This window comes from Macrotis lagotis, chromosome 1 (assembly GCF_037893015.1).
Source record: "Macrotis lagotis isolate mMagLag1 chromosome 1, bilby.v1.9.chrom.fasta, whole genome shotgun sequence".
NCBI lineage: Eukaryota > Metazoa > Chordata > Mammalia > Peramelemorphia > Peramelidae > Macrotis > Macrotis lagotis.
The window spans coordinates 299,365,622-299,389,453 of NC_133658.1; the positions used below are offsets into that span (position 1 = coordinate 299,365,622).

Sequence of the window (23,832 nt, forward strand, 5' to 3'; positions counted from 1 at the left end):
TTATATTCTTGGAAACTAACAGTGGGTAATTGTATGTAAGACTAACATTGGAGTTCTAGTATCTAGAATGCTTGGTCTGCTGATGTCTTGCATGTCAGTTATAGTAGTAAGTCACAACAGAAGTGTATTTATTGACAAGCACTTAGAGAACCAATTGCCACTGTGTGGGATAAAAATCCACTTTAAAAAAATAGAGACTCAGGGGCGGCTAGGTGGCATAGTAGATAAATCACCAGCCCTGGAGTCAGGAGTACCTGGGTTCAAATCCGGTCTCAGACACTTAATAATTACCTAGCTGTGTGGCCTTGGGCAAGCCACTTAACCCTGTTTGCCTTGCAAAAAATCTAACATATATATATATATATATATGGAGAGAGAGAGAGAGAGAGAGAGAGACTCCTCTGAGCAAAAAAATTTTTAAATAAAGTTTATTTTGGCTTTTCTTGAGAAAAGGGTATACTCCAAGTCTCACAAAGGAAGGGAAGATCAATTTGCTGCCCCAAATTGACAGTCAAGCAAGATTATATGGCCTAATACAATCCCTCCCTCCTCCCTATCATCCCTCTCTGTTAACTCATTGATTAGTCTTCAGAGTTATTCTACTTGTGAAAATCTACCCCAGCAACAAAGAAAAGAATGAAAGGTTTTCATGAAATATTACCTCACCATCCAGATGGTGAGAATAACCTTCAGGATTATAACTATCTTATTGAAGTAATGTCACTTGTCTTGGAACACAAGGTCTAGGAACAGTCTACTTATCATCAAACAAGAGGAGTCTTAGGAGCTTCTTTGGAATGCAAGGTTTTTCTCATGGGAAAAAGTCTCCTATCCTTCTAGTAGTCAGTAAAAGTAGTCTTATCAAAAGTTAGGAGAGTGAGCCACCTGTTTGGAATACAAGGGGCTTTCTTCTAGAAATAGTTTAAGAATAATAGTTCAGAGGCAGCTAGGTAGCACAGTGGATAGAGCACTGGCCCTGGAGTCAGGAGTACCTGAGTTCAAACCCAGCCTCAGCTTAATAATTACCTAGCTGCGTGGCCTTGGGCAAGTCACTTAACCCCATTTGCCTTGCAAAAACATAAAAAAGGAAAAAAAAGAAAAAGAATAATAGTTTATTCTTTCTTTAATATTTCTTAACCCTGAGAGGCCAACCCTGAAATGGTTTTATTGGGAATATTCCACTCACTCCTGGTATATATAACATAAGCAGGCAGCCTAGCAGATAGAGTGCTGGCCCTGGAGTAAGGAAGACAGTTCAGATCCAGCTTCAAACACTTACTAATTGTGTGATCCTGGGAAAGTCACTTAATCTCTGTTTACTTTAATCCTCTGAAGAAAGAAATAGCAAACCACACCATATCTTTGCCAGTAAAACCCTATGAACAGTATGGTCCATGAGGTCACACAGAGTTGAAGATGACTAAATAACAACATTATATAGTATTAGTTATGATTAAAAGTTATATCTTATTATTCTTTATTATGCTTGATTTATGAATAAACAGAATAGCTCCTTTTTGTGAATATTTATAATGTTTATTATTTGATATAGAATGGTTAGGATTCTTAACTATTTTAAACTTTTGGTATTGATATTTAATTTTTTTGTAGGTTTTCATTCACAATCCTCATGCACGTAGCCAGCGCTTAAATTCACCTCGTCTTCTCCAGAGTCCCCTGGATGCAGATGTTTCCCTTCTAAATATTAACCAGACAGTCAGCTGTCTTACAGCAGGAGTACTGAACCCTGAACTAGGATATGATTGTCTTCTGGTGGGAACTCAAACTAATCTTTTGGCCTATGATGTTTACAACAACTCAGATTTATTTTACAGAGAGGCAAGTAGTTTATGATACTTAATTCCCAATACTTTTTTTGTGCACACCACTTTTTATAAACTATAGAGAGACTGAAAAAATATCATTTGTTTAACTCATTACCTCTTTCATAATCATGTGAATAATGAAAACAGAAGGTATACTGAGAGAAGCAAAAATGACAGGGAGGGAGGAAACACTAAAAGTTTAAAAAGCAGGCATGAAAACTCAAAAAAAAAACCCCATAGTTCTCAAATTTTAGGTTCAGCAAGTCCTATAGAACTCAATGGGCCCTGGGGAGCATCTCAGTAGTACTTTGAGAAAAGGGCACACTCCAAGTCTCACAAAGGAAGATCCTTGCTATCATCAGTATGAATACTGCCTTCATCTACCAGGTTCTGACCCTCCTTACCTTAGTAGGTAGTATTCATGAGTTGCTATGTTTGATAAATTAATCAACCTGAGACAAACTTTGTGACAATTCACTTCCAGATTAGCTAGGATGGTCCTTGGACAACAGGCATATCATCTTGTATTTGAAATCATCCAGCCTGGTTGAAGAGTGTGTTCCATGGTAGCAGAATGTTCTCGAACCTAGGATCACTTTCATATCATAATTAAGTATTGAAAGAGGACTTGAGTGCATGCTTGCTGTAGCATTGATGCATCAAGAAAAGATTAAATTCTGTTTAGTGTACTCTATTTAAGAAAGCAGGTTTGTGCATAATACATTCTAAAAAATTTCCACTCAGAATGGTTAAAAACATCTTTTTAGATTATTTTTAATGTGTAAAAGATAAAGTCAGCCATCTAGAATGATTATTTAATGGAGGTTCTGATGGCTAAGTCTTTACTATAGCAAACTGTTCACAGAGCTTAGAGAGTAGAGGATAGGTTTTAATCCTGATGCTATTTTAGCCTTCAGTAAGCCATTTATTTTCTCTGTCCTGGTTTTCCTCAATGACAATCCTGATCTATGTCTAATGCTATGAATTGCTATTTATTAATACTTATTAGATAATTTGGGGGACGTAGATAAAAAATAAGGCATATTTAAATATGAGTCATTTTGCTTTTTCTTTTAGGTTACAGATGGAGCAAATTCAATAGTACTTGGGACATTGGGAGACATTCCATCACCTCTTGCAATTATTGGTGGAAATTGTGCTCTTCAGGGCTTTGATTATGAAGGAAATGATCTGTTTTGGACGGTATGAAACTAAAAATATTCCCTTTGGGTGCCTATAAGAATTTTTAATTTTGGTAAATAATTGCCTTCTCTATGCTATTCTTTAAATATTTCATGCTTTGCTGAGCTTGTTGATGTGCACCTAAATCTCAGCCACTGGAGAGGCTGAGAATAGGGAATTTTTTGAGCTTAGGAATTCTAAGCTGCAGTGAGTCAATCAGGTGTCCACACCAAGACCAGCATCAACATGGTGAGTCCCTATGAATGTGGGGCAATCAGCATCTCAATCTAAAATTCTTTCAGTAGTAGAACTGGAACTGTGAGTAGCCCTTATACTTCAAGTCTGACTGAGGCAATAAGGAGAATTAGTTTATATATAAATATATATGTTTATGTTTATGTATATGTATATCTATGTCTCTACACACATGTATCTATAATACATAGATATGTGTTTATATATACATATCTCTTATCTGTCCATTCATCCATCCATCCATCCACCCAAACATCCATTAATCCAGACATCCATCCAAAAATCCAAATTTCCAGCCAAATATCTCTATCCTATTGTGTAATCTTGTAATAACACAGAAAACCTAAACCTGAAGCTTGAGTTTTAGTATGGCCTCTGCTGTGACCCTTGTGTGTGGCCATAGTAAGTCACTTATCTGAGTCTCAGTTTCTTCATCTGCAAAATGCCACTAATAATACCTGTAGTGTCTTCCACTTAAGGTTGTTAGGAAAATAGAATGAGATAATAAACAGGAAATACTTTTTTAAGTCTTAGCATTTTAATAAAAATATCAGTTGCTACTATTGTTGTATACATTGTAATTGATCTGTTGAGTCAAATTGGTTACAATCACATTTGTTCTTCTCTTCATGAGAAAAGAGTCTGACTGGTACCTCATGGTTCTTTATTAAATTCTCTTATTTCTACATATATCAAAAATAGATTATTAAATGGGGCAAGAGGGAACTTTAATGATTCTTGGTTTTATTTTAAAACCAAATATTGCTTTTATTTTAGGTTACTGGAGACAATGTTCATTCCTTAGCATTGTGTGACTTTGATGGTGATGGAAAGAAAGAGGTGTGTGGGAAGAGATTCTTCTCTTGTGATTCCAGATAAAAAATTTTCTTGCAACAGTGATATTAATATTGAGAGATGAGTGGGTTTTTTTGTTACCTTGTTAATAGATAACAGGCCCCATTTGACCTTCTTCCCTTTCTTGATCAATTAGATACCTAGTTTATATACCTGATCTTTAGATCTAGATTATAGTGTTTTGAAATACAGTATTAAGAGTCTAAAAAAGTTAAAAGAATCACAATCACAAGGTTTCATAATGTGCTTCTTATGCCTTAAAAATCAAATTAGTGGGTATTTTTATTTTGGGCCAACTTTCAGTTTTCCTTTAAACTTTTTGTCTCTAAGAGATATGAGGGGAAAAAAATAAGATGTATAGTGAACCTTTTAAGCCATGCAAACAAAGAGGAACACCTTTACTTGAATAATAACAACCCTGTAACTTATCCATGGATGGTGAGCTCTGACTTTGAACACATTGATTCCATCTAAGAGAGAACTGTTGACAAAAGAATAGAGCTGACGAGGGAATATTTTTGGGTGCATATTGAGTATATAGCTAGGCTTTCCTTATATTCTACTTGCCAACATAGCAAAGTGGGCTCTTCTAATCACGTTTCAGTCTTTGAATTATAGATAAAGGTATTTAACATCATATGTAATTGTATGTGTGAAACTTAGATGAAAGGAATGCCCTACAAAGTTCTATCATAATTTTGTTTTTTATTCTGCTATAATCTTTTCTTGTTCCCTAGAATAATTGAGTAAGTGTTTTCTTTTTATTTTAGCTTCTTGTTGGATCAGAGGATTTTGACATCAGGGTTTTTAAAGAAGATGAGATTGTGGCAGAAATGACAGAAACAGAGGTAAGAGAGAACCTAAAAATAGGTTTTATTTCAGAATTAGCCTGAAAACAGATAGACATATCAAAGTCTGTTATGACTTTAGGATGTAGTGTACTCTTCATTACAGAGAAATAGCTGTGAGAAAATAAATTGTTTTCTTTATAATGAAGTACAGTAGAAATAAGAACAAGTGTTCAGGATTTCATTTAGGTTCGGGGATATTATAATCTGATAGAATGGAGTTCTATCCCTAATTTTTAAATTACGGATAATAGGAAGTAGTGGATTACCCATCATTGGATTTTTTTCAAGTGGAGACTGGATGACAATTTCTTGGGAATATTATTGAGAAGTCTAGTAGGTGACCTAGTGGCTAGGCTCTGCTTCCCTCAGTGTCTTCTCAGAGGTCCAGGGTTCAGGCCACAGGCATAGCCAGAACCTTTAGCCTCTTTCTTGCTTGTCCCAAGGTGAGAGGAGGAGAGCACAACCAGGAGCCCTAGGAGAAGAGCTTCCTCTGCTGCACCAAAGGCCAGAGGGTTCAGGTCAAGGTTGAACTAGATGACCTCAAGAGTACCTTCTTATCTCAGATTCTGTAAAAGATCTACTGAAATAAAAATAAAGTACTAACAAATTAATAAGAAACTAATAGATGTTATTGCATATGCATATTGTATAGGGCTTGGAGTCTTATATCAGAATAGTTATGTGACTCTGGACAAGTCACTTGACCTCATCATGCCTTAGTTTCCTCATCTACACAATGAGGGAGTTGAACTTAGTGACTTTTTTGAGTCCCCTTCACTGCTAAATTTATGAGTCTATGAATTTTAATGTGACATACTGGGGAAAGTAAGACTTAATTTGTTAAAATTTGGAATTTATAGAAATGTTGGTCTACAGGGCCATTTCCCCTCTATTTTAGTGAGTCCAGATGTTATTAGCATTTCCCATTAAGAAGAATCATAATAATACTTTGGCAGATGAGCAGTGCTGAGAATTGCCAGAGTACTCCAAGCTAAGTAATTCTGCTATCTGTCATTAGTGCTCTATGTTCAGAGTTAAGTGAAGGTGAGTGTTTAGCAAAAATGATGTGGGTGGAAAGAAAGTTATATATAATGTAAAAAATAGATTATGTAGTTGATTTCTTGATTTTTGCATCAGAGTTAGAATTAGAAAACAAAACTTCAGGATCATTTGATGCTAATATTAAGTTTAAAGTTTTAACTTAAAGGATCAATTCAGTTTAACTTGAAAAGATATTATCTTTTTATGGATAATTTCATTGCAATGATATCATTATATATGTATTTGGGGGCAGCTAGGTGGCGCAGTAGATAGAGCACCCACCCTGGAGTCAGGAGTACCTGAGTTCAAATCTGGCCTCAGACACTTAATAATTACCTAGCTGTGTGGCCTTGGCCAAGCCACTTAACCCCACTGCCTTGCAAAAAACCTAAAAAAAAAATACATATATATATATATATATATATATATATATATATATATATATATATATATATGCATACTGAATAACTGAATATAAATGTAAACATGTGCATTTGTCTTCTCATTTTAATGAACATTTCAATACATTTTTTAAAAAAGAAATAGCTAAGTAGGGGCAGCTAAGTGGTGTAGTGGATAGAACACTGACCCTGGAGACACTTGATACTTACTAGCTGTGTGACCTTGGGCAAGTGCCTCAGCCCCATTGTCCCACAAAAAGCAAAAACGAAAAAGAAAAATAGATAAATAAGATTTTAAAATTTGGAGTTGATATGAGATATCTTTTATTTAGTATGAATTATTAGAAATCAATAGAAGACTCTTGTTTTATTTCTGTTTTATGTCTTGCTAAAAATGCATTTAGTTAGCATTTCCTTTTTAATTTCATAGTTTTCGGTTCATAATTTCCCCAAACTTTTGCTGCCTACTATTGCTGTAAGGACAAAATTTTGTCAAATTATATTTAAATTTGATCAGCTACTTATGAGTTAGAAATATACAAGGAATGTACATTCAAGTCCAATTTTAAAACACATGTAGCAAAATATTAAATTTTATGTCTTTGGTCTGCTCTAAATAGTTTCAGTGACAAATATATGATATGTTTCTTTTGTGTATGCTTTTTATAGACAATTACTTCTCTTTGTCCAATGTATGGCAGTCGTTTTGGATATGCTCTTTCTAATGGCACAATCGGTGTTTATGACAAAACAGCACGATATTGGAGAATTAAAGTTAGTATAATTCAATTATTGATGTGTTCTGCAACTTTATACTTTCTATAGAGAGTGTGGTACTAATTATTTCTTTCTTTTCTTTAGTCTAAGAATCATGCAGTGAGCATTCATGCATTTGACCTTAACTCTGATGGTGTACGTGAACTAATCACTGGTTGGTCTAATGGAAAAGTAAGTTAAATAGAATTTAGTTATTCAGTATAATTTTTCCAAACATATTGGTTAACAATCAGAATAGCTCCTTCAGGAATAAGGTGTTACATGTAAATATGAGTTGAGTAGCCTGCCATTTCAAGTTCAGTTGAATGGGAACTTTGAGCAAATTGACAGAATGAGAGGTCATGGCTAAACTTATAACTTTCATTTCAAAAATAGCAGGAAGGGTGGATAAAGCACCGGCCCTGAAGTCAGGAGTACCTGGATTCAAATCCGGTCTCAGACACTTACTAATTACCTAGCTGTGTGGCCTTGGGCAAGCCACTTAACCCCATGTGCCTTGCAAAAAAAAAAAAAAACTAAAAAAAAATAGCAGGAAGGGCACCAAATCTGAAAAAAAAACAACAAATAATAAAGAAAGGATAGAAAGAAAATTATCTGAAGAATGGAATGATAGAAAAAAAGCTGACATTCAAGAATAGATTCCTATATAAAACATAAATAATAGAATAAAGAAGTCAATTTGAAAATTCTTACTGAAAGGGGAAGTACTATAGCAACTGTCCTGAGGAAAAAATGATAGATAAAAATGATAAGAATCTCTAAAATGTTTCAGGAGAGCAAAAAGAATAAAAGAAAGATGGAAATAAAGATAGAGATCTCAAAGAATTTTTTTTAAAAAAAAAGACTTAATGAGTAGATGACTTAGAGCAAAATGGTTAAACTCATGATCAGGGTGTAGCTGGCAGAATTCCCTAGTGCACCAAACCAGATTAAAATGTATTTGGAACCCACATCTCAAAGGTTATAGAGTTGATAAATCATGTCCTGATTCCTAGAATTCCAAAAGGACATAAATCAATTAATGCTCTTGTAAAGAGTGAAAGGTTTTGGTCAAAATACAAAGTTGATGGACATGAAAAGAAGTATCATTCAAAATAAAATCAGTCTTCCACTTGAATCTTCCTTCAATACTGTCTTGGGACGTGGAGATGAGCTTTGGGTCTCAGCCATCAGCATTTAATCTCTAAGCAGGGAAGGCTGATGAAAGATGTATGATTTTATCCAAGAACCAGTCTTACTGGAAAGACTCATCCAAAAAAAAAAAAAGACTGGTGATTTTTTTTTTTAATGGCAACTTAAAAACTGGTCTCAGGCAAGGAGGAATGGCAAGCTACTCTGATTGAAGGAGAACCTACCTCTCCCAAATAAAACTAGCAGTCACTTAAAGGACTGAAGGAGAATTTAAGTCCCACATCTCATACAACACTTTCCTTTGCTCCCAACGAATTTTGGGGATGTTAAGCTGTGAGTTCCAAGAGAACAGGTTCTTGTTTTATCTAAACTTTGCATCATTAATTTTGTGCTGGTAGCCACAGTGCTCTGGCCATAGGAGGCAGACTTTTAATAAATGTTTGTTGAATGAATGTGTATGGCGAAGAACAAGCTGCAGTTTAAAGACGGATGTCAAAGGAGGACACAATTGGTGCTTCAGGTTCATGAAACGAAATGGACTACTCATGCGTCCACATACCAGACTTGCCCAAGGAGTGCTTGTGGTTGACCACAGACCAGAGCACAGATGGGAGAGCAGTCAGAGCTTCTCCTAAGACAGTGATTCATCATCCAGCACAGCTGAGGACAAGCTCAGGGATGGGAGTTTTGACAGTGATGAGGAGTTGTATGAATTTTATGATGAATAAAATTTGAGTTCAATAACTTTAAAAAAATGTAATTGGAAAATGCTTAGCCAAATAAATTAAAATACAGTAAACACAGATAGTGCTCTTTTTTTGGAGCTAAAAAATTGCAAAGATGGAAGAAAATTGGAAAGAACAAATTTAAAAGAACATTTGTGAAATTTATATGTCAAGGAAGCTGACATTGATCTGGAAGTCAGAATGTATAGAGAGAATCTAAGGATCCAATTCAGTTCAATTCAACAAACATTTACTATACAATATGTGAGAGGCAAAGGCTTGACTTTGGGAATACAAAGGCAAAAATGAAATACTTGACTCAAGGAGCTTACATCCTCGTAAGGAGGGGAGGGAACTTGACATGTACATAGAGAATTAAATATAAAATATGGACAAAGTAGCTCCCTTGGGAGATGAGAAGAGAGAATTAGAATTGTCTTCCTATAGGCAGTAGCTCATAGGTCTTTCAGAAAAGCATGATGAAATAAAAAGCTTAATCCCGTATTTCAGTAAATCACAAAAGAAAACTACCTGCAAATATTAGAAACAGAAAGCAAAAGCTAGATTGATAGAATCCCTGAGACAGTAACAGAACATTAAGTTTAATCCACCTTTAAAGTCCACTAAATTTTAGAACCTTAGTATTAAATAATGAATATTACAGTCACCTAGAAAAAGAACTTTCACTTAACCCAGAAAACAGAATATGATTTGACCAAGACTCCTTTCTCCCTTGTTCATGAGAAATCAAAGGAAAATTTAAATGTGATATTGAATCAATAAACTCTTAAAAGTTAAGCTGTAAAATTATAATAAATAAAATAGAGGAATATGAGTTTTCTTCAGACCCTTTTGAATTTTAAGTCAAACAAATATGAAAAAGGTAAAAAAGTTAAGACAATAACAAGAAATAGAATTTTTTAAATTACTGATTTTTTGTTTGTATAATCAGATTTATTTCTGAATATATCCTTTCCCTTATTCCTTTTCCCATCCAGTTATTCTTTTCTGTAGGGGAAACAAAATATTTTTTTAAAAGAAACAAAGCATTTTAGCAAAAATAACCATCACATCAATCTCAAAACTAAGAAACTAAATCAATGATTATATGCTTGTAATTCTCAAGTAGGTGTTAAAAAAACCCCACAAAAACCTCAAACCTTGTTTGAGGGCTTTTGAGAGATCAGAGTAAGAATATTTATGGGCATACTCCTTGTTCAAAAGGAAAGGGGGGAAAACTGGATTCATATTTCTCAGACTAGAACCAAAGTCCCCCATTAGCACAGTAACCTTTTTTTAGTGTGGTTCAGAAGAAAGCTTTGCAGTCAATTTCATTCCCTAATGGTTGGGGAAAGGATCTAAAATCTGTGGTCCTTTAAATCTCTTGTTCTGCTTACTGGAATTGGAAGACATAGAAGAGAATAATGGGAAGGTAGGACCTGGTGGAGGAAGCAGGTGTTGGAGAAGCAGCAGCAAAGAAGTTTAGTGGGTTATTATATATAGCATGTTCCCCAGAAATGGTTGTATGGAAGTTGCCTCAGGAGGGTTTCATCAATATACAGTGGGTTACTTGATGGGAGATGGGCTTCTTAGACCATTTCTGACCCCAAAAGAAGGGGAGTTTGGGTCCCTGGGAGTGCCTAGCATAAAGAGAAAATAGGCAAGGGAAAATAGGTCCATAGGTACAATATATTGGTTTCAAGATGATTATGTAGTGAATAGGAAGAATGGACTAGACAGAAGAGAGAATAAGTTTTTTATGTTTATGTTCCACTTTAAAAAAAATCAGTTGTAGAATAACATTTAAGCACAAAGTCCTGAATGGAAAAATTAGATTCTAGAGTCTCTTTGAAAAGGAAAACAGTGAATCAGGGGATCAAGGGATGAATTTAAAATTCTGTGGACATGGTCATTATCAATGAGGAAGTGTTATTCATTCTAAAAAAATTGGATGATTGAGGTAGGAAGCAAAGAGGGAGAAGGGAACGAGTTAAAGAAAGAACTGATAAAGGTAGATTCTCAGACTCTGGGCTTGGCTTGGCTCCTCTGACAGTACCACAAGCTAGTGCAGGCCCTCATCACCTCACACTTGGATGATTGCATTACCCTGCTGGTAGGTCTGCTGCCTCAAGGCTCTCCCCACTCTTAATTCATTTTCCATTCAGCCACCAGTGATTTTTTTTTTAAATTACAGAAACTGTATCATCCATCTATGGGGGATGGAGGAGGATGGTAAACTTAAGTGGCAAACTGTTGCCTCTGGGGTAAATTCAAAATCATCTGTTTCATGTTCAAAGCTATTCATAGTAGTCGAGATTAAACATCTTTATCAACACACCTTTATTAAATCTGATCATATGCTATGACATGAAGTCAGAAATATTAAGTATTTGTTTAGAAATAATTTTAGGGAATCTGATGGTAGATTTCATTGACTTAGGAAATCCCTGGTGATGGAATTATTCTTGCCACTGTAGACTAACAACAGCTCTGGAATGTATGGTCATCAAGAATTATTTGGAGCACTGAGAAGTTAAAGGACTTATCAGGGTGCAGAGAGCCCAATTTATGATAGATTTATGACTTGAGCTCAAGTCTTTCTAACAATGAACAAATCTTAAATAAACTACTAAAGCTGAAAGGGGAAGGGAGAAACATAGTCCAAAAATTTTTCCAAGTGAGTTCTATCAGATATTTAAAGATCAATTAATACCTATGTTAAATAAATTGTTCTCCTTAATAGTTAAGAAGGATACTATAGAAGGTTCTTTTTATAAGATAAATATTATCTTGGTAACCAAGTCAGGGAGAAATAAAGCAGAGGAGAACTACAGATCAATATTACCTGTAAATCTTAATGCAAAAAAATAGAAGAGAATTTGAGCAAAGAATCTTCATGAAAATATTCTAAAAACATTTATTATGGCAAATTGGATATTTACTAGGGATAAAAAGATAGTTCAATCTTTAGGAAGCAATTAGCATAATTAATCTTACAAATAAGCAAATATGTTATTTTAATATATACTTGTATCAATAGATATCGAAAACATCTTTAACAAAACAACTTAAAAAATTTAAAAACATATTAATATTAAGGCCTTTCTTTAACATGGTCAAAATCAAGCTCTAGCAATATTTACTCTAGACATTTTTTCGACAAAGTTCAGGAGAGTGTAAGAGGAAAGTCTCCCTTCTTACTGTTATTTGAAAGAACAATCAAGTGTTTACTGTATGCCAGGTGCTTAGCATTAGGGATATAAAGGCAAAAGAGAGAATTACTGTTTTTTAGGCACTTACAGTACAATAGTGTAAGTACTAAAAATGATGGCTATAGAAATAATACAAGAGAAAAATAAAAGGCAGTTTGGTAATGAGAAAAATTGAAATCCTTGTATTTACAGACAATGTGATGCTTAATTAGAAAATCCTATAAAACTAGTCAAGAAACTAATTGAGATGATAACAGCATGGCAAAGAATCCATAATAAATATACAAATATCAGGGCGGCTAGGTGGCTCAGTAGATAGAGCACTGGCCCTGGAGTCAGGAGTACCTGAGTTCAAATCTGGCCTCAGACACTTAATAATTACCAGCTGTATGGCCTTGGGAGAGCCACTTAACCCCATTTGCCTTGCAAAAAACTAAAAAATAAATAAACAAACAAATAAATAAATATAAAAATAACAGGACTTAGGTATAATATGAACAAATACCAGAAGAGAGCAAAAGAATGAAATTATATTTAAAATTACTTCAAAATATATAAAATATCTGAGATTAATCTACTTAGTTATGGTTAGGATGTATATAAATAAAACCATAAAATGTTTTTTACAGAACCCAAGAAAGTCCAATAGGATAAACAGTAGGAGAGAAATTCATTATTCATTCTGGATGAAGCCAATACAATAAAAATGATACAACCTAAAGAAATATATAATTTTAGTCACAGACCCATCAAACTATAAAAGTTACTTTGTAGAACTAGATTTAAAAATTCACTTGGATGAACAAAAAAGTCAAGAATTTCAATGGTAATTTTTGGGGAGGGAGGAGGAAAGGATGAATTAAAGGGACTTAGGAATGCTATCTTTAAGCAATAATTGACAAAACTAATAAGTACTGATACAACTGGGTGGTGCAGTGAATGGAGAGTCAGGAGGTCTTTAGTTCAGATTTGAACTCAGAAACAATACTTTCTTAGCTCTGTAACCTCGGGCAAGTCACTTAACCCATTGCCTTGCAAAAAAAAAAAAAAAAAAAAACTATTACTGGTTAAAAACAGAAACATTGATGACTGAAACAATCTAGATAAGCAAGGCCTTGATGAAGGTAGTTTTAGTATCTCAGAGAATCATAAATTTAATAACATAAAATATGAGAAGAGAAATTTCCTCTTAGACAAGAACTACTGATAAGGCTAGAAAATAGTTTGGCAGAAAATAGGTATTGACCAATGTAATATATTATGCATCCCCATAATTCCAAGTAGGGAAGCAATCTAAATATAAAAGTTTACATCTTAAAAAAATTAAATGAGAATGGAGATACTTTTCACAATTCCAGTTAAGACAGTAAATCATAATGTAAGTATAGAATAAGACTGGAAGAAAAATAAGACAACCAAAAACTTCTTTTACATCAAGAAACTTTGACATGCACAGTGTTTGGGGAATTGATATTGAAGATATGAGATTAAGACATTACCCCTAGTCTTTCTCCCTATTTATATAAACATCCACTATTTCTTCCAACCACTCTCCTCCTTTTTAACCAAGAAAATAAGAAAAGACCTCTTAACAAATATATAAATATATAGTCCAATAAAACAAATTTTCACATTGGCCATGTCCAAATTCACTTTGCATTTCAAGTTGACCATCACCTTTCTGGTTGGAGGTGTGCAATGTATTCCATCTTCAGTTCTCTGAGATAGTGGTTTATTACTCCATTGATCAGGATTCTAAAATGTTTCGAAGCTGTTTTTCTATACTATGATGTCATTTAACAAATTGTTCTCCTAGTTCTACTCATTTTATTCTACATTAATTCATAGAGGTCTTCTTAGTTTCCTCTAAAACTGTCCATTTTATGGCACAATAATATTCATTACATTCCTTTACCACATTTTTTGAGCCATTCCCTATTAGTGGAATTAGTTTTTTTTTTCTTTTGGCACCTATGAAAAGAACTGCTGTAAATATTTTTGATCTCTGGAATGTAGTAGCTGAGTATATACAAAATTCCAAATTATTTTCCAGAATGACAGTATAATTTTATAATGCCACCACCAGTACACCTGTTTTCCTGTAATATCTTCTACCTTTCTCATTTTCCTTTTTTTTTTTGGTTATCTTTGTCAAATTGATAAATGCCAGGTGGAACTTTAGAGTTGTTTTAATTTTAATTTCTCTAGTATGATTTAGAGTATTTTTTTGTTTAAAGCATGAATACCTTCCTTTGAGGGGCATCTAGGTGGTGAATTAGATAGAGTGCCAGCTGTGTGACCCTGAGCAAGTCACTTAAACCTATTTGCCTCAGTTTGCAGCTTGAGCTGGAGAAGAAAATGGCAAACCACTCCAATATCTTTGCCGAGAAAATCCAAATGGGGTCAGGATGAGTGGAAAATGCCTGAAAAATAACTGAACAACAACATTTTCTTTTGAAAATTTCCTGCATAGGGACAGTTTTCAAAAGAAGATATATAAACTTTTAACAAGCATCTAAAAAGTCTTCAAATTAAAAATACTAAGAAAAATTGAACAGAAAACAACTCTGAGATTTCACTCTTATGTCCATCAAAATGGGCAAAGATTATAAAAGATAAAAATATCATTGGAGTAATTGTGAGAAGGCAGGCATCCTGATATATTGTTAATGAAAATGAGTTGGTACAGCTCTTTTACTTAAAGATTTTATTTTGAGTTTTACAATTTTTCCCCTAATTTTACTTCCCTCCCCCCACCCCCCACAGAAGGCAATTTGCCAGACTTTACATTGTGTCCATGGTATGCATTGATCCAAATTGAATATAATGAGAGAGAAATCATATCCTTAAGGAAGAAACAAAGTATAAGAGATAGCAAGATCAGACAATATTAGTTTTTTTTCTAAATTAAAGGTAATAGTCCTTGGTCTTTGTTCAAACTCCACAGTTCTTTCTCTGGATACAGATGGTATTCTCCATTGCAGACAGCCCCAAATTGTCCCTGATTGTTGCACTGATGGAAGGAGCAAGTCTATCAAGGTGGATCATTGCCCCTATGTTGCTGTTAGGGTGTACAGTGTTTTTCTGATTCTGCTCATCTCACTCAGCATGTCATGCAAATCTCTCCAGGCTTCCCTGAATTCCCATCCCTCCTGGTTTCTAATAGAACAATAGTGTTCCATGACATACATATACCACAGTTTTTTAAGCCATTCCCCAATTGAAGGACATTTATTTATTTATAATTCTTTGCCACCACAAACAGGGCTGCTATGAATATTTTTGCACAAGTGATATTTTTACCCTTTTCCATCATCTCTTCAGGGTATAGACCCAGTAGTGGTATTGCTGGATCAAAGGGTATGCACATTTTTGTTGCCCTTTGGACATTAGGTACAGCTCTTCTGAAAAAATGAATTATAATTATGGGAGAAAAATTACTACCCTTTGATCCAACAGTTTCACTTTTAAGCAAGGATGTCAATAGCAAAAAAAAGGTTTCACATCTATTAAAATGTAACATTATATATATATATAATATATATATATTTTATATTATATATATATATATATAGTATAGTTAAAACTGGGAAACAATGTATACCTATTGATTGGGGGATGCTTACACAAATAATGATATGGGAATGCAGTGGAAATTATTGCACTATAAGAAATAGTGATTATAAGGAATTCAAGGAAACAAGGAACAATGTGCTGTAGAGTGAAAAAACAGACTTAGGGTGAATGTTATGCACAGTTACTTCAATAATATAAGTGGTGATAATGCTAGGTGACCAGAATGCAAATCAAATGGCATAGCCAAAGTTGTTTTCAAGTGCTTGATCTTGCATACATCCACCTCTTAGGTGGAGGGCTGATACAGGTGGTTTATGTTCTGTCTTGCTCTGTTGATGACTTCTTAAAACCTTTTTTTGTAATGATAGTTTTATTGTGATATAAAAACCAAAATGTATTCATAGCACTTTAAAAAAATGAAGCTTTATTCTTAGAGGAGTTGCAGGAAGCCATTCAGGTTAATTAATATACTACTGTTGGAGCTATAAATTGGTCCAGGTATCTATACTTAGCAATTCCACTGCTATACATTGTCCCCCAGGAAGTCATAGAAGAAAGATGCCCATAGATATCAGAATATTCATTGTAGCTTTTTTTGTGGTTGGAAAGAACTGCAAACTGTGGGTTCTTATCCATTGGGGAATAGTTAGATAAATTATGGCTTATGAATGTAATAGGTTGTTGTTATCCACTTGTTCAGTCATGTCTGGCTGTGCATGACCCATGGACATTGTTCTTGGGATTTTCTTGGCAGTGGTTTACCATTTTCTTTTTCAGTATATCTCTATTTTACAGATGAGGAACTGAGGCAAATAATTTGTTATCTATTTTGTGGTTGACACAGATTTGTTTCTATCCATAGTCATTGTAATTATTTTATTTATACAGTTTTCTAGAACAATGAGGAATTGGAGAAGTTAGGGTAGCCATCTTCAAATCTGTACAGAACTATATCAAGTGAAAGAAGGGAGTGAATTTTTGCTGAGTACTGACAGAAGGTCACAGCAGAACCAAGAGGTAAAGTTACAGGAAGGCTTGTTTTGGTTAAACATGTTAAGGCAGAATTTTCTAACAGTTCTTCCCTGTAGTCAGGTTGCAATGTGTAGAATTAATCTACTTATTTCCTGGCAGTATTCAAGGGATATAGTAAAAAGGATTCCAATGTATGTGGGGTGAAAACTGGACCAGATGACTGTAATAGCTGCCTGCTTAGTCTAAGAATCTGTTTTATAATGTGTAAAAAGTCTTGCATTTCTTCTTCAGGTTGATGCTCGCAGTGACCGAACTGGGGAGCTCATCTTTAAAGACAATTTTTCTTCAGCAGTTGCTGGTGTGGTGGAGGGAGATTACAGAATGGATGGTCATGTGCAGCTAATCTGCTGTTCAGTGGATGGGGAAGGTACATTGGGAAATGTGGAGAGAGGTAATATTGGCACAGTGGATAGACAGCTTTGGAGTTAGGAATCCTGACCTAGGTTCAAATTCAGATTCTGTCATTTCCTCCAGGTACGTCCTTGGCAAATTAACTCATTTTCAGAACAGGCACTGACTTTTCTCATTAGAGGAAGTTTCTCACTGGGAACCCCCTTCACTGATGAAGTCATGGGTCTAGTTTAAAAACAATTTTTAAAAAAAAATCTACTGTGACTTTTATTAGGAAAAATAGTAGAAAATATCTCCTCAAAGCACTTAGTCAAATTTTTTTCTCACTTAGTAAACATATTGTTCCATCCAGGAAGTTGAACACTTTATGTTTTGAAAATGAACATATTGTAATCCAGTGATGTTTTTTCCCCCTCTTGTGTAGTGAGGGGTTATCTCCCTGGTGGTGCAGAAATGAAGGGGAATCTGATGGATACAAGTGTGGAACAGGATCTAATCCGGGAGCTTAGTCAAAAGAAACAGAACCTGCTGCTAGAACTACGCAACTATGAGGAAAATTCCAAGGTATTTCTCAAAACAAATCTGGGGCTGCACCAGAACAATGCAGATTGATCAGTGTAGAAGACAGCAGCAGATCACCAGAAGATACTTGCATTAAACTAACAGTAACTATATGGTGATGACAGTTGAAATTTTTTTTCTTAATTCTGTTTGTAATTTATTTTGATAGAATTCACAAAATCACAAAATATTAGAAATGGGAGGAACCTTGGAGGTTGTCTAGTCCAGTTTCATTCTATAGGTGAGAAAAATGAGGGTCAGAGAGCAAGTGACACATCAAAGGTCACCCAGCTAGGAAGTAGTAGAGCCAGTGAGTGGCCTGAGCTGGGCTTTTGACTCCACTTCATTGTATGATCCATTCATTCAAAACCCATCCAGTGCATAATGTAGAGCTTGTGCTAGGGAGGGTCTAAAGGAAGCAAGAGGATAATTGATTGATTATTGAGATTGATCCCCACCCTCAGTGAACTTAAGAGTTGTCAGGGGGGTGGCTAGGTGGCACAGTGGATAGAGCATCGGCCCTGGAGTCAGGAGTACCTGAGTTCAAATCTGGCCTCAGACACTTAATAATTACCTGGCTGTGTGTGTCAGGCTGGATTTTATCTCAGATTTTGCTTACACTGGGCCCAGCACGCTATCCACTGCACCATCTGGCTGTCAGGAAATCTTTGATTAGAGCTTGAATTGCTATTTTATTTGGAAAGTTGACTCAGCTGGAACTGGACGGTGTTTTTCAGCAGGCTGAATCAAGCAGCTCAATGAATGAGTCTGATGGGCAGCGTGGAATTATCCCAGCCAACACAAAGCTGCAGACAGCCCTTTCAGTGAACCTGGGCTTTGATGGCCAAGCTGCTCATGTGGAATTACGCATTGCAACTTCAAATGGTAGGAAATGATTTTTAACTCTTTATTCATGGGGAATATAATCCTTTTGGTGTAGTAACTGAGCTATTGTTTTCTCTCCTTCCTGTAGATACTATAATCCGAGCAGTGATTATTTTTGCTGAAGGGATTTTTATGGGTGAAAGCCATGTGGTGCATCCCAGCATTCAGAATCTTTCCAGTTGCATCCGAATTCCTATCACTCCCCCAAAGGATATCCCTGTGGAATTGCACATGAAAACTTTAGTGGGCTACAAAAACAGGTGGTTTGGTTGTCTACATTCTAATTTAGTATGTCCTATTTCTGGAAGGAGAAATATATAATATGATAATATGTTTGCTGAACTAATTCTGAACATATTATTTCTTACCTGTGTTACTTATAGATAAATTTCTTATCCTCTCTGTACCTAACTTTCATCATCTTTAAAATAATACCTATTGTGTCTCCTAGGGTTGCTTGAAGGATCAAATGAGATAGTGTATATAAAAATGCTTTGAAAATGACAAAGTGCTAGACAAAATCAGTTCAACTGTTATCTATTAAGTACTGACTGTATTTAAGATTCTAAGATGGCATTATTATACAGTTTCTAGCACATTGTATACCTTCAGTGAATGGTTGTTGATTAGAAATGTGCAGGCTTTGGGGAAAAGGCATTTCGTGAATTTTCCTACTCATTCAAGGCCTTTTTAAAAGCTTTTTGCTTATTGTATTTTCTAGAAAAATTATATGATTTTTTCCTAGAAAAATTTAACAGAAGACTTGGATTGCTATTTTCTGGTGTTAGATCTAATTTTTGCTATTTTTTTATATTTAATGTTAGCGAGAATTTTACTATATACTTTTTATGTGTTCCATTAGCTTCTAGTTTAGGCTTTTGTGACACTATCAGTATTAAGAAGACTACTTTGAATCAGGGATTATTTATTACTGGCTACCTTCCCCAAATCCTCAAGATTTCAATTCCCTAAAAATCTTCAGTTTTCCCTTTTAAGATTATATTTAGAAAACTTTTGTTTCTGTAAATTGAAGACACTTGTTAACTTACATAGCATTCATGTTGGCTCAGTGCTTTGATATACATTTTATAAAACATGGATCAAATGATCTTATGACTTACCATTCAAATTTAACATACCCTTTTCACTTCCTTTTATCCTCATAGCACTCAGTTTCATGTGTTTGAATTAACACGACAGCTTCCCCGATTTGCCATGTATGCGCTGAGCAACTCTGACCTTCCCAAAGAACCACTCAGTTTTGTTAACTTTACTGTCAATGAACGGGTACAAAGGGTAAGCATTATTTTGTATGTTTTACTTGTATTTAGTTTTAGTTTATAGTTTGTAGTAGAAATATTAATTTCTTTTGGAATATTCTAGAGAGAGGGAAATTACTTGAGTGTGTACATTAGTAACAGTAACAGTCTGATAGAGGAGAGTTATGCAGGACTTGGGATTGCCCCCATTTAAATTCAGTAGTTATTTGAAAACATTTCTGAGATGTTTCTCTAACTGAAAGGAAAAATTATGCCATTTCCTCAAATAGAAGCTGCAACAATTCTTTTTTAAAAATATTGTATTTTTTCAGTTACATGTAAATTTTGTGTTTTAAAATGTTGAGTTCCAAATTGTCTCCCTTCCTCCTGCTACTTTCTTTTCATTGAGAAAGCAAACAAATATACATGTGCAGTCATGTAAAACGTATTTCCATATTAGTCATATTATTTTTAAAAATACCCTTAAATGTCTTTTTTCTGTCCAGATCTGTTAGAGTATGTCAACCCGGCAGATAACTTCTCTTTTCTGTTTGGCTAATGGGTGTCCTTTTATTAATATCTTGCATAAGATCCATTATTAAGAAAACCAGTAAGGGACCTGTACCTTATATCTGGGGGAGGTGAGAGGCTGACAGTCTAATGAGGATAACTGAATAAGCATTAAGTGAATGAATAAGTTAGATTTTAAGTTATGACCAATAAAATGGTAAGAAAGGATTCATGAATGTTGGCAAGAATTATCAGTATTGCAACTAAAGAAAGAATATTGTAGGATTATAGGAATAATGTAGGATTATAGTGTTTGGAGTTTATTTCATTCCATTCGTTAATGGTGTTTATTTTATATGTTCTATAGCATATGTATTTTCTCTTAAGGAAATCATACATATAAAAATAAGAACACTTTCCCTATAGTATATATGAATTTTTATTTTAACAGACAACCATTATTTATACCCATTTTTCATAAATAAACTACTTTTCCTTCTTATGGGAAAATTCCTCTATAATAGCAGGATGGCACAGTTGTTCACTTCCTTGAAAGGGATGGCACACTCCTGTACCTGTGCCATGTAGAAACATTCCCTGCCTTAGGTCCCTATCTCTTTAGTGGGTCTCTTTTGGCCCTCCTTTACCCTCAATTCCCATTGGGATGCCAGCTAGACTTTCTGGGAAATGGAGAATATGGAGATTTTTTCCCCAAAATCACTTCAAATACCTTTAAATAATGATTCTAACCAAATTCTAGAATGGAAGAACCCACAAAAAGACTGAGTGAAACAATTTTCCAGCCCAAGACAACTTGAAAGATCCATGGGAAGAATCTGTTACATCAGGTTTAGAGACAGCCTGCAGTGCAACCCAGAAAAGCTCCAGCCATCCAGGAATAGACCACAGGGTGACTAGGTCTTTGGGAGTGCCTGGGTCTGTGACAGTGGTGGCAATTTCTAGATCTTTCAGCCCAGGGACAATTGGGAAGGGCAGCAAGAACACTCTGCTGCACCAGAGTGAGAGGGGAGCCCAGTCCAGCTCAAGCCTCAGCACAGACCCAGCCCCAGGGGACTGGGAACAGGCCTGGGGAGCCCTCTGATTGGGGGCCACCCTACAACTGCTTCCAGAGTGCTCCACCCACTACGATAAGGGGGTCTGGGAGATTGCAGAGGTCTCTGCTATCTCTGAGGCAGGATTCTGTGACTTTACCCATTCTCAAATGCAGGTTGCTGTCTGGGACCCCAATCTCAGGAGAAGGAGCTTTATTACTGTAGTGGAGCAGGGATTCTCCTTACAGTTTCAGAGTGGAAAGAAGTGCTTGTGGTCACCTACAGACCAGAGTAGCACAGACTAGAAAAGCAATCATGGCCTCTCATAAGATCTTGGAGGAATTGAGACCTTGTAGGTCCCTGGTGAGGGGAGGGGTCCCTACAAAAACCCTCAAAAGCTTGGGAAGTACATCCTCCACCCTGGGAACAGAGCCCAACCAAGAGTTGATGTCACAGGCTGGGGAAATGAGCAAACAACAGAAGAAAAAACCCCACCATAGAAAATTACTTTAGTCTTATGGAAAATCAAAATACATACTCAGAACATAACAAAGTAAAAAGCTTCTAAATTCAAAGCCTCCAAGAAAAATACAAAGTAATCTCAGGCTAAGAAAGAGCTCAAAAAGGATTTTTAAAATCAAGTTAGGGAGGCAAAGGAAAAATTGGGAAGAGAAGTGAGAGCAATGCAGGAAAATTATGAAAACCAAGTCAGCAGCTTGGTGAAGGAAATACAAAAGATACAGAAGGAAATAACATCTTAAAAACCAGTTTGGGAGAAATGGGGAAAAGCAATCTAAAAAGCCAATGAAAAGAAGAAGGCCTTAAAAAACAGAATTGGAAAAGGAAACACAAAAGCTCTCTGAAGAAAATAATTCCTTAAAATGTAGAATGAGCAAAGGGGAGTTGATGACTTTGTGAGAAATCAAAAAAAAAAAACTAAACTAAAAGAATAAAAAATGAAAAGAAAATGTGAAGTATCTCATTGGAAAAATAAATGACCTGGAAAACAGATTCAGGAAAGATAATTTAGGAATTATTAGACTGGGCGGCTAGGTGGTGTAGTGGATAAAGCACCAGCCCTGGAGTCAGGACTACCTGGGTTCAAATCTGATCTCAGACACTTAATAATTACCTAGCTGTGTGGCCTTGGGCAAGCCACTTAACTCCGTTTGCCTTGCAAAAAAGGCAAAAAAAAAAATCAAAAAAAATTATTAGACTACATGAAAATCATGACCAGGAAAAAAACCTAGACTTCATTTTTCAAATAATTCTTCAGGAAAACAGCTCTGATATCCCAGAAGTAGAGGGTAAAATAGAAATTGAAAGAATCCACTGATTACCTCTTGAAAGAGAACTCAAGATGAAAACTCCCAGGAATATTTTAGCCAAATTTCAGAACTCCTAAGTCTAGGAGAAAATATTACATGCAGCCAGAAAGAAACAGTTCAAATATTGTGAACCTACAATCAGGATAACCCAAGATTTAGCAGCTTCTACCTTAATGGCTCCTAGGACTTGGAGTATGATATCCTGGAAGGCAAAAGAGCTTGTATTATAACCAAGAATCAACTACCCAGCAAAACTGAACATCTTCTTTCAGGGCAAAAAAAAATGGTCTTTCAATGAAATAGGGGAATTTTAAACTTTGCTGATGAAAAGACTAGAGCTGCAAAGAAAGTTTGATCTACAAGTACAGGACTCAAGTGAAGAGTAGAGGGACAAATCATGAGGAATATAATAAAGTTGAACTGCTTGTATTCTTGCATGGGAAGATGATATTGAAAACTCATGTGAAACTTCTCATTTTACAGTAGAGCATTTAGAAGGAGCATATGGAGACACAGGAGAGAGTTGAATTTGAAGGTATAATATATTTAAAATATGGAGTTAATGGGAGAGAAAGGGAAAAGAGAGGTAGAATAGATTGTTACTTCACATAAAAGAGCTTTTTGTAGTGAAGTGGAAGAGGAGGGAGGTAAGTGGGGGTGAGTGAATCTTATTCTCTTCAGAAATGGTTCAGAGAGGGATTAACATACACACTCAATTTGGTATAGAAATCCATATACTCTGGGGGAAAAATAGGAAAGGAAAGGGATGGGAGAAAGGGGGGTTTGGGTGATAGAAGAGAGGGAAAATCATGGGTTAGTCAGATGCAACACACTTTTGAGTAGGGACAGAGTAAAAGGAGAAAGAAATAGAATACATGGAAAAGAATAAATGGGGTGGGGGGGAATAGGATGGAGGAAAGTACAGCAAGCAACAGCAGCAGTGGGAAAAAATATTGAAATAATTTCTCTGATGGACTTATAATAAAGAATTCTATCCATCCCAAAGACAGAGCTGATGGTAT

General features: G+C 35.3%; 1 protein-coding gene across 3 annotated transcripts in view; it reads left to right on the forward strand.

Annotated features, from left to right (window-relative positions):
* The window catches only part of BBS2 (Bardet-Biedl syndrome 2), a 59,634-nt gene that overhangs the window by 13,775 nt on the left and 22,027 nt on the right, over positions 1-23,832 (forward strand). The window contains exons 2-12 of one of the 3 annotated variants that reach the window (XM_074211275.1): positions 1,612-1,839; positions 2,904-3,029; positions 4,041-4,103; positions 4,889-4,966; positions 7,081-7,185; positions 7,273-7,359; positions 17,096-17,231; positions 17,640-17,779; positions 18,517-18,661; positions 18,750-18,921; positions 19,828-19,957. In XM_074211275.1, the coding sequence (XP_074067376.1) occupies positions 1,612-1,839; positions 2,904-3,029; positions 4,041-4,103; positions 4,889-4,966; positions 7,081-7,185; positions 7,273-7,359; positions 17,096-17,231; positions 17,640-17,779; positions 18,517-18,661; positions 18,750-18,921; positions 19,828-19,957 (1,410 nt within the window). Of the gene's footprint in view, positions 1-1,611; positions 1,840-2,903; positions 3,030-4,040; positions 4,104-4,888; positions 4,967-7,080; positions 7,186-7,272; positions 7,360-17,095; positions 17,232-17,639; positions 17,780-18,513; positions 18,662-18,749; positions 18,922-19,827; positions 19,958-23,832 lie in introns of all 3 variants that reach the window. The other 2 variants (XM_074211274.1, XM_074211276.1) reach the window with 2 other exon arrangements.